At 43.0% G+C, this 11,870-nt stretch overlaps 1 protein-coding gene across 6 annotated transcripts in view; it reads right to left on the bottom strand.

The window, feature by feature from the left end:
* Nucleotides 1–9,407: 9,407 nt before the first annotated feature.
* Nucleotides 9,408–11,870, bottom strand: part of RGS10 (regulator of G protein signaling 10) — a 40,198-nt gene continuing 37,735 nt past the window's right edge. For all 6 annotated transcript variants that reach the window (XM_029081328.2, XM_029081330.2, XM_029081332.2 and 3 more), the window contains one exon: nucleotides 9,408–11,370. In XM_029081328.2, the coding sequence (XP_028937161.1) occupies nucleotides 11,224–11,370 (147 nt within the window). In that variant the 3' untranslated portion in view covers nucleotides 9,408–11,223. The remainder of the gene's footprint in view (nucleotides 11,371–11,870) is intronic.

Genomic DNA, 11,870 nt, shown 5'->3' with positions numbered 1-11,870 from the left:
GGCCAGGGTTCAATAAACCCAGAAGGAGTTGAAAGGTAGGTTAATTCTCTAATTCCAGGCCTCTATCTCCATCAGACAAGCGAGCCGAACCTCCACGGCTGCTGCCTTGCCACCACAACATCCGGGGCCCTCGGCACCGTCTCCCCAGGATCCTGCCCTGGAGCTCCCGGATGTCTCCGGGAACCTCCATCCCGTCCTTCCCTGTACCACCCCGGCGGGACAGAGAACCAGCTGCTGCAGCCCGGCACCACCTCCACCAAATCTCAGGAAGACTGATGGCTGCCCACTGGAGCGCTCACTGTGGCTGTGGTGGGACTACGGCCTCTGAAACATGAGGAGCCTGAAATTCGGCTCCCTTAGCAGGTGTCTGTCTTCTGCCTTTATGTGGTCTTAGTGCTTTGTTTCATCTCTCTTTGTGTCATCAGTCCCCTCTCCCTCTTTTCATTTTTATTCATTCAATCGTAATGATTGAGCGCTTATTCTGTGCAGAGAACTGTACTAAGCTCTTGGGAAGTACAATTCATTTTTAGTATGGTTTTAGGTTGTGAGCCCCCCAAGGGCCAGGAACCGTGTCTAATCCCCATCCAAGTATTCTTGTCCAGCCCTTAGTACAAGACTCTGCACACAGTAAGCACTTTATAAATATTACTGCTGCTACTTCTAGTCTGGGTTGGGTTTGAGCAGAGACCAGTTACGAATGTGCCAGGTAGGACAGAGCTGTTGAGCGTCAGCCTGAAAAATTGCAAAAGAGAAATTTCAAGTTGACCCAGCCCACTTCCTGCAAGGCCTGAGGTATATTTGACCTGCTGAGGTGACAGAATCGTAGGTTGGATGGTGTGCGTGGCATTACACCCGCTGTCTAGGCTTTCGGTGGTAACTGCAGAAGAATGACTCCCTTCCCAGCTTCGGTTCCCATCAACCGATCTGGCGAAGGGGATCATTTCAGGACTCTGAGAGAAGGGCTCAGAGGGCAGTCGTTCCAATCATGCCCTGTGGGCAGAGCTCAGCTGTGTTCATTCACTCCGCCTCCCTCTGTGGTTTCTGCTTCCCCTAGTCTGGGGGCAAATGGACCACAGTCATCCCTTATTAGCATGCTGAGGCCTTAAACATTTGTCTATTGGCTCTTTGCAGCTCTCCAGCTGTTCAGCTCCCTGTTGAATTGCAAACAGATTGGGAGAAAGATAACAAAGCTGAACCTGAGCCAGTATCCTAACATCCCTTCCTTTTAAGCAATCTCAAGGCAAGTAGTCACCATGATCCACAAACAAAATGTACCCTGCTCAGTAGACTTGGGGTCTGGCCTGAAATCTCGGACACCGGAAAGGATGGTGCATCTTTACATTTACTGAGACCTGGCCCCAACTACAAAGAGGAGAAAATTCCCTTCAGCGTTGCCCAGGACTGATGGTAACTCCAAAAACAACAAGCCTTCCCGGGGTTGGAAACTTGAGTGCCGAGCGATTCTGCTCGAGTTTTATCAACCATTATACAAGTAGTCAGCCAAAGCCATTGGAAAACACTCAGACCGTTGAAACCTGACGTAGTGAATAAGAGCAAGGACGAGATGGTTATCGTTGGCCCAATTCTTCCCAGGCTGGCAGTCCTTTCTAAGAAATTTCTGAATACAACAGCTCCAACCTTCCTAAACTAGCACTGTCAGAATGTAAGAAAACCTCCATCCGAGCAGGGAGGGGAAGAGTTGGGGCAGAGAGATGAGAAGAGGGAAGCCAGATCTAGCCCCCAAGGCTACTTACTGACTTTGTTATCCTGTACTCTCCCAATTGCTTAATGTAGTGCCCTCAACACAGGAGGCACTCAATAAACACAACCAACTGATCAATTTTTGGACGCCGGGGAGAAAAAGATCATTTTGCAACATGAAATTTCATATCTTAGCTCAACATGGAGATGTTGGACGAGTGAGGCCGGAAGTCGCTTAGGAGAATGGCTCTCCGGGCTGTAGTAATCAATCACCTAATCAATTCACTGCCTCAGCTGAACCAGGGAAGATCTTTGTTCAGTCTCATGTCGACCCAGAGACAAGCAGAGGAAATTTCCTGAGAGTTCTGAGGGCCTCTGAGCCCTGCCCTCCCAGAGTTGGCCTCCAAACTTTACCAATGTTGTCTTTTTAAAAACCTTTTATGGTGAATTGGGTAGAGGGAGAGAGGAGATTGAGGGGGGGGTCTTGGTTTGTGGGCAACCCCAAGAGGGGGCAGGGAAGGAGATGGATTTGGGGGCTTTCTCATGCAGATAGCAGATAGGAACTCATCTCAGCCTGCTCTTCTCTGGGGTGCCAGCCCCACCTGTTGGAGAGGAAGTTTTAATGAAAGGGCTTTCCTCTCTCACCATCCTCTCTGAGGCTGGGAAGCAGATATCTTCTACAAGCTCTTTCCCTCTACTTCCAAATCCTCTTCCAATTTCTTCCTTTCCGTTGGCAGCAGACACAGCTATTAGAGGCAGAAATGAGAAGCAAAGAAATTACAACGGTTGCAGTTTGGTGGCATTAGCAGGACAATAGCCAAAGGCAGTGCGACCCAGTGGAAAGAACGCAAGACTGGGACTGGGAAAATCTGGATGCTAGTCCCGACTCCGCCGTGTGCCGGCTACGTTACCTTGGGCGAATAACAAGCTCTCTGAGCCTCAGTTTTCTTATCTCTAAAAGTGAGGAAAAAAAATACCTGTTCTCCCTGCCTCTTATACCACGAGCCATCTGTGCATTCAGAGACTGGGTCCAATCTGATTATCTTGTATTTTCCCCAGAACTTGGCACATAGAAAGCACGAACTAAATAAATACCATCATTAAGCTGCATCCACCCAGCACAAAGTGAAATGGATGATTTAACCTGCTAATTTGATCATGCCCACAGCCAGACCAGATCATGCAGGCCTCAAAGTGGTTTTGGTTTTTGGTGGAGTTTTTTTTTGTCTGAATTATTTGGTCGGACTGTCTGCACTGATCAAATTAACAGGGTAATTGACAAAAATCTGCACTTTACTTTATGTGGTAAGACATCAATTTCTTTTTTAAAAATGCCAGACTTGCTTCAGTCTTAACAAATACCACATTTACTATTATTATTGCATGGGCTTAAAACATGGATAATTCATGTTAGCCTATGAGTCGCAAATCTCTATGACTGATTCCCCCTTTTCAATCCTACCTTCAGCATGATGGCAGCTTACAGCTTTCATTTCATCACTTCATCATACTTAATCACGCCTTTTAGCAGAGACACTATTGGAATGCCACCAGGTCTTTGAAGTTGAATTGCCACTTTTCTCCTGCCTTTTGTCAAGCAGCAAGCAAGCATTATTGGAATTTGAGAGGCATTCATGGCATCGCATCAGATGCCGTGTGCACCTCCACACCAGCTCCTGGAAATTCTAACAGGCTCCACGAAATAGATTCAAGAACGCTAGGCTACATTTTACCAGGAAAAAGTGCTTTTCCAGTCACAAGCGACTGTCATTTCTTAGCTAAATTGCCTATACTCACTATGCTTATCCTCCATCCCTCACAGTCTTCCAAAGGCTCTCCTTCCTCCCTCAAAACTAACCAGTCACTCCCTTTTATATTGTGTAACCATCATGCAGAAAAGAAAGGATGAAGTTCCACCAGATCTGATTTCTCCATTAAAGGCAGAGTTTCCATTTGAATTCAGAAATGCACATCAGAAACAGCACGAGCCATGAGGGAGGGAGAGACTGTGGGATGAAAAGATATAATTAACATACAATTAGTGTGTGCAGAACAGATATCAGGATGCAGACGCCCACATGATGCTTTGGCATAGAACATATCACTCATTTTCTTGTGCCGTTTCAAAGAGTATTATGAAGTCAACAGAGAAAGGCAGTGATAGCTCAAGAAAGCTGCTTTTCCAGAATTACTATTTCATTGTTCCACAGAATGCTCCAAGTTGGGTGATGAAGAGCCTGTCCTCTTCATCTCCGGGTCAATTTCAAACTGTGGCTGAAAGGTGGTGTGGAAGGTGTGGAAGGGAGACAGTAGAAAAAACTCATAATATGACAGATGTTTCAGTTCTGAAGTGAAGCTGAATGAATGACAAGGAGTCAGAAAACGTATTTTCATGGGCCCGGAGTGCAAATGTGGAAGAGATTCTCTCTCGGTGACACTCACGCTCAAGGATACAATCACACCTTCAGCAGAGTGGCTTTGAAGCCAAGTCAAGGTAATGAAGTAGTCTGGAGTTGAGAACTCTTGGAGATTACTAGGCAATCTTGACCTTTTTCCTGCACAGTAAGGGCACCTACAGTCTTCAGGAGTTTCACTTGCTCAGGCCCAAAGCCTGATCTGCATTAAACAACCTTCTCTGCCAACAGACTCCAATTAATCTTTTGCCATTTCTAAATGGAGAACAGCTGAGGAGTAAGTTCTTTACAGTAACCCTTCATTTACTTTACCTCTTTAAGTCTCTTTCTTCCAGTGACATCCTGAATGTGAAGGAAGAGTTCGTTTTGATGAGGGAGTATAAGAATTTTCCTCACTGTGGAATTAGGCCAGATATTAGAATAGCCAGTTCCATTCATTAACCCCTTGAATTTGTTTTTCATTTCTTTACCAGAATAGTCAAAGAACACTCTAGGTTGACGTGATCTGATTTTTTCATCATCCCCCTACAACTGTATCTTTGGCATTTACCTAAGTCCTCACTTTCTCTGCATCACCTGGGCACTTAGGTCTATTTCTCTTTGCTACTCACCGCTCTCCTGGCCCCAAAACACTTATGTACATATTCCTTCATTCAATCAATCCTACTTATTGAGTTCTTACTGTGTGCAAGACACTGTACTAAGCGCTTAGGAGAGTGCAAAACAACAATAGACACATTCTCTGCCCACGATGAACTTACATATCTGTCTGTAATTTAAAGTTTGTCTCCCTCTCAGGTCTGTAAGCTCCTTGTGAGCAGGTGCTGTCTATATGTAGCTTCATATTTTATTCATTCAATTGTATTTGAGTTTTTATTGTGTGCATTAAGCGCTTACTCTCCCAAGTGCTTAGTACTGTGCTCTGCACACAGTAAGCACTTAATAAACACCACTGATTGATCCAATGTGGGGACAGCTCCTCGAAGCCACTGTTTCATGTCATTTCTCTAGACCATAAACTAGCTATGGGCAGGGAGGGGATGAGTCTGCTAATTGTTGTATTGTACTATCCCAAGCAGTTAGTACAGTGTTCTTCACATAGTAAGACCTCAATAAATACCACTGATTGATGGATTCCTTCAAATTCCTGTAGAGGGGAGAGAGGGGTGGTAAACTCAACAAGAATTTCCTCTTTCAATAGACTACACTATTCTTTTCCTGTCTTCATGCCCAAAATAAACATCGAGAGGGAGTTCTGCCTTGTACTCATTTCTTCCAGGCTAGCTAGGGCGGCTTATATTTCCTAGTGTAGTGTTCAAACATTTCACACTTTTGAAATTTAGCTTTCTGGCTGCTGTAAATAGAAGTTACAGTCAAAAATCTTAATAAATGGTCCACCTTATTGAATTAGTTCAGTCGCTTACCCTCCGTTTCATGTTCAGCGTCTAGTGGCAAAGTCAATCATGCTTTTTAACCTCATAAAAAGCAGGAGTGGAAAATTTACCATTGCCTTCTACCTTCCATTCCCAATATAGAAAGACAAAGTAGCCGCTGCCCCAGAAGGTGATTAGGACACATCATTTTGCTATTGTGTAAAAGTGCAGTGTTTGACAGGAGAAAGCAGGCCAGCCATTCTAAATGGAGAATAGCTGAGGAGTAAGCTCTTTAAGTAACCCTTCATTTACTTCACCTCTTTATGTCTCTTTCTTCCAGTGACATCCCGAATGTGTAAGAAGAGTTCATTTTGTTGAGGTAGTATCTGAGAATTTTGATCATTATGGAATTAGGCCACTCACTAATGATGAAAGCAGCCCAATGAGGCAGCCAACAGTATTTACTGAATGCCTGTGTTCAGTGCAATTTACTAAGTGCTCAATCTAAGAGGAATCCCAGCACAGATTTCCAGTTCAAATTATTTTATTTTCAAATAATACAATTTGAACAGTTTGCATTATCTTAACATTCTTAAATCTGTTAAAAACTAACAGTGTTAGTGATACACAGCAGCATGACGAAGAAGTTAAAATATCTTAAGCCCCAATCTCTCTAAACTCCAAACTCCTTGTGGGTAAGGAATGTGACTACCATCTCTATTATACTGTACTCTCCCAGCGCTTAGTACAGTGCTCTGCATGTAATAACTGCTCAGGTAAATACAATTGATTACTAACCATCTCCCATCTTTGGTTTCTCACCAAGTTTTCAGGATTGAACTTTTGTCCTGAAAGCAAACCTTGGAGAACTTGAGAGTTTGAGATGTTCACGGGGAGAATGTAGGTGCCAATCTCCACCCAAGTCAGTGCTACTAAAAGAGGAAAGGTACGAGATAAGAGCCCTGCAACCTTTACAAACCGGACCAAAAGGAAACTGAATCGTTACACTTCAATCATTTAGCCGGTAAACTCTCCATGGGCTGGTAATGTGGCTATTTTGTTGTACTCTCCCAAGTGCTTAGTACGTGCTCTGCACATGGTAAACATGATTGCTTAATACAGATAACCTTCAATACCCAACCCTTAAAACTTCCACATTCACATCACGCTACCCTTAGTAGCCACCAGCACCAGCTCTCATTTGATGAGCTCTCATAAAGACGCTTTGGTTATAAATACCTTATTTTTTTTCCTACTCACAAAATCATTTCCCAGGACTGCTTCTCTCCCCCCCCCCCCCCCAGCCCATAGTCTGCAGAGAATCCACAATGGGAGAAATCTACAGAGATTGACTACCTTGGCTTTTGATAGGGTCAAGTGGAGATTACAGGCAGGGGGGACCCCAAAGTAAAGGTGGGGGGGGATATGGAAGAGTGGGGTGGCAGGCACACCCACTTAGGCATGTGTGATCCTGAACTTTGAAGGTGTTTGTTGGAACCTAACTTCATTTTCCCTTCCAGTATTCAAGAGCCCGATTGTCTCCAGGATTCAAGCTCAAGGATCTTAGGCAGATGCTCCTTCAAGATCTTAGGAGACCCTTTGATGCACTGTGTACAGGAAATGTTGTCTACCGACTCTCTTGTACTGTGCTTTCCTAAATGCTTAGTATAGTGCTCTGCACACAGTAAGTACTCAGTGAATACCACTGATGATGATCACTGCTCTAAAAGGAGAAATAATAATGGCCTGAAAGAATGCTAACACCTTATTAAGCCCCCAAATTTGACCAGGAAGGGACTGAGCAGATGAGATCTTAAGTGGGGTCAATGAACAACCTTGTGGGGATGTACGAAAGTCGTCCGGTGGATCCAGATTGACAAAAATCATGCCTGTGCTTTCCCTTTCTGTGATTTGCAAACAGAGTATGTGATCTTCCTTTGAAAAGCTGAAGCCCATCCAGGAGGGCATTTTATTTCCTTTTCTATGCTTTTGTCACCACAGCACCTAGGCACACTGACAGAAACACAAGAACTATGACAAAGCCTTCTTTACATCAGTAACAGCAAGCAACTTCTGAACCTCTGGGAAAATCAGTACACCAAAGTGTGTGTACTGAAGTTGAGGAAGGGAAGAGGAGAATCTCGCTACAGGGCTGTGTCTCACCGGAAGGGAGGTATTTGGGGATTATAATTTAGCATCTCTTCTTCTCATCCCCCTGATAAGTGTGCGCCCTCAGCTAGAGCTGAGAGATGCTCAAAAAATACCATGGGTTGACTGAAGGACACTGTTAGTTTGTTTGGGCAGGGAACGTATCTGCCAACTCCATAGTACTGTACTCCCCCAAGCACCTAAGTACTCTGCATATAGTGAGCACTCATATATCACTGATGATGATGATGACCCTTGGAACATCAACTCAAAAATCCTTAAACAAGCTCTGTGTGGCCCCTCCCCAAACTCAGCCCAAGACACGTCCAAAAAGATGGCATTAGACACAAGATGATTTCTTAAATGAAATTTGACATCATCTTATTGTCGCGGACTCAAGACAGTTCCTCATTTTATTCTGAATATATGTTCTGAATACATGTATATTCTTTAATGATGAGATAAAGCCTCTTTTCTGTGAGTACCTTTTTCATAGCCAGTGCTAGCCCTTCCCAGGTCAAAATCTGGAAGAGGGAAATAAGTTTCATGTCACTTCAACAAATCATTTTGTCCCACCATATGGGAACTCCTTGAGGGCAGGAATCTTGTCACCAACTCTACTGCATTGTACAGTGCTCTGCACAGAGTAAGAGCTCAGTTAATGCTTTTGAAGAGCTATTGGCTGAGAAAGCAGGAAAATATCCACTTCTTTGGATGCTTGCCCTCAAAATGAGCTCATTGGCCAGGGACACATTTTTAAAAAAATTCCACTATGTAGCATAATGTTTGTGTTCAAATAAATATTGCTGAACTATGGTCCCTTTTAAAAATATAAATGCACATGTTAAGATGTAGCCATGGGGCTAAAATCTTTTCTGAAATGCATGAAAGTGAAGACAATGAAACCAAAATACAAATGCTCAATTGCAGTCTTTCCTCTGGAGACCGATAAGGAGGAAATTCTTTCTCTGGGAAAAGAACCATCTCCATCATATAGAGACATCTGTAACTACTAGATGGACTTGAATATGAAACAGTTTAAAAAAACAAGTAAAAATGCTTAAAGAAGAAAGTATTTTGCCTAAGTTGCAAAACAATAAGTAAACTTACCTAGGGTTAGCATGGAGGAAAAAATTAACCCCTGGAAGAGAATCTTAAAAATATAAACACTGGGCAGTGGAAGGTAGAGGGTCTGGGGACTTGCAGTCAAACTTTCTTTAGGTGACCCTGGGTCCCCTCGATATATGCAGGTACAGGATTCTCTAGACTGTAAACTCAATGTGGACAGGGACTGTATTTGTCTATTGTTGTATTGTACTCTCCCAAGTGCTTAGTACAGTGCTCTGCACACTGTAAGCAGTCAGTAAATAAGACTGACTGATTCCTATAGGTAATCATTAGCGGGGGAAGAGTGCTTATTCAAGTACCTGTATTTCTTTTCATTTTATAGTACTAGTTAAGTGCTTTTTGTAAGCTAGACACTCTACAAAGTACTGGCTGGAGTAGATGAAGATCAGGCTGGACACAATCCCTGTCCCACATGGGGCTCTCAGTCTAAATCATGGGAGGGGGATTTAATCCCCATTATACAGATGAGGTAACTGAGGCAAAGAGAAGTGAAGTGACTTGCCCAAGGTCACACAGCAGACCAGTGGAGGACCTGGAATTAGAACCCAGGTCCTCTGACTTCTAGGCCCATGCTTTTTCCACTAAGCTATGCTGCTTCTCATTTTCCATTTGAGCTTGGCACACACAAAAACATTGAGGCTGCTTTGTCTTCCCAAGATTATATATAATTTTTGGTTTTCTTCAAGACTAAATCATAATTTTCTAACCTCCAATGCTTTGTAAATGTTAATAAACAATACTGCATAATACACAATTGACCTTGCCCAACAGCACAATCTAAAAACTAATCCAAAGCTAATTGGGAGGAAATCTGAGGTTAAAATGAGAGTAAATAAGGACAGGGAATATCCTAGCTCCCTACTGATTGCAAAGCGATTAAATAAATTATACTCTCCCATTTTGGAGATCTCAGCCCCAAATTCAACAATTCTAAAATCTAAAAATGAATTTTTTTACCTTTGTTAAACCATTCTTTAACAGGGCCTCAAGAGTCCATATAAAATATCTCACGCCCCTTGTGAAAACAGACAGAAATCTAGGAACAGGTCATCCAATCCTTTGGACAAAGACATGCTTTTCTCCCAGTCACCTTTATTTGCCTCACAAGGAGCTCGAGTCAATTCCATGGGAGTTCCACAGCAGAAATCTAAACAGCCTCAAATGGCCAGATGTCAAAAGTAGCTGTTTCCCAGTCCCACAGACATGGAATTACAACTAGCTAGTGAATTTAACAAAAACGAAAAGACAAGAAGATAAGGTGGGGAATGAGGAGGGAAGAGGGAATTCATTTTAGCTATAAATGCTGTGGAATAATCTCCCAACAGTTCAACGCATTAAGTATATGATTACACGTGTAGGATCCTTTCTGTTCTGCTCAGAGCCATGGCTCGTACTTTTGCCCTACAATTCAATGACGCCTCCCTTTTTCTTCAGAGAGGCTGACAAACAGAAGGAGACCAGAAAACACGGAGTTGATGTCTGAAAAATTATACCTTGAGTTTTCATTTCAGATAGCTGGGTATCTGAAAGGGGAGAAGTTTATATGGCAACGAATCCGATGACGATGGTCTCAGTGAACTGTGTGGATTTACAATGAATACAACCTCTTGGGGCTCAATAGCACGTTCGAGGTGTAGTGACTAGCTAGACACATCACATCAACTTCGGAGGGTCCACACCCAGGGAGCGAAGGGAAAGAGAAATCTGCTGCCACTAACTTTATTTCCAACATGGACTTAATCCCACTGTTTTATTCCACCGTAACTTGTGTTGCTATGGGGACATTGAACTATTGCCCATTTATTTATTTTTCATAGTGGAGATCTTATTTCTGTCAGGATGGGTTTTTTGCCTGTATTCTCCCTAAACGCTAATAAGCAGTTGCCTGAAATATCATGAATCATTCAGAAGGCAGGGCAAGCCTATGGAGAATATCTCTTTGGTTTAACTACACACTCAAACACGCACCCCCCCCCATCTTTAAAAAATGTCAATGACCCTTTTTTTCTTCTGATCCCAAAGTACCCTGGTTACAAATAATATACGCAAAGGTATGTGCAGAACTGAAAGGCATACCATAATGATTGATATACTGACCCACGAACTGATTAACAGAACACTAAAATATAAGTGCGCAAAGGAAAGAGCCTAAAATGTAGAGCAATCCTATATTCACATACTGGTTGCTTCAAATTAAATCAAAATATGCCTCTTTGGCAGCATTTTAGCCTACTAGATTCTGAATGTTTTCAGGACAAAACCTTTCAAGGAGATGTGTTTCTGAGGCAGGGATGGTAATCAGGAAAACATCATTTTTAAAGCAGTTAATCAAACAGGTACATCCCCTATGTAGATTTGGTGCTTTTCAGTCCTTATGTAAAATAAAGCAGTTATTTACAACACTTTTCCTGAGAGTGGAAAAAAAAATTGCCAGGCCAGTTTTCGGGATCTTTTCTGGATCATGTGTTATATATTCTTGAGGCTCTTTTTGCTACAGTTTGGGTGTCAGTATCCCCTTCTTCCTCTTCTTCAATCCTCTTGTGTTTTAAGAATAAGTCCGATTTTAAGAAGCGACTGTAGCTATCATACTTCATGAGACTGAAGATCTGAAAAGAGAAAGAAAAATATCGCCCACAGTGAACCCCCAAATTGCGGATCATCCCCTCCTCCTCCTCGAAAACCGCCCAAGGCAACCTAGTCCTCTCCATATTTAACAGAAACTCCTGACCATTGGGAGGCAGCATGAGACTGGATCAGGAGACTCAGGTTATAAACCCAATTCAGCAAGGTTATAACCTCAGTTTCCTCATCTGTTAAATGACGTTACAATGCCATGTTCTCCTTCCCTCTTGGGTTGTGAGCCCAGTGTGGACCATGGGATGTGTTTACTCTAACTGTACCTTGGTGCCTCCCCCAGCATTGACATCTAAAAAGAACTTACTATGTAACACAGTAATATAATTTATTATTGGCTTCAAAGCTCTCCATCCCAGAAGCCCTCAATCCCAGAGCCATCCTTGACTCCTCACTCTCCTAAAACTCTCACATTCAAACTGTTGCCCAATCTCGCTGATTCATCCTTCACATCGCTTCCCGGATCCATCCC

This window comes from Ornithorhynchus anatinus, chromosome 16 (assembly GCF_004115215.2).
Source record: "Ornithorhynchus anatinus isolate Pmale09 chromosome 16, mOrnAna1.pri.v4, whole genome shotgun sequence".
Classification (NCBI taxonomy): Eukaryota; Metazoa; Chordata; class Mammalia; order Monotremata; family Ornithorhynchidae; genus Ornithorhynchus; species Ornithorhynchus anatinus.
The sequence above is the reverse complement of the archived record's forward strand: the minus strand, read 5'-3'. Positions and strand labels throughout refer to the sequence as shown.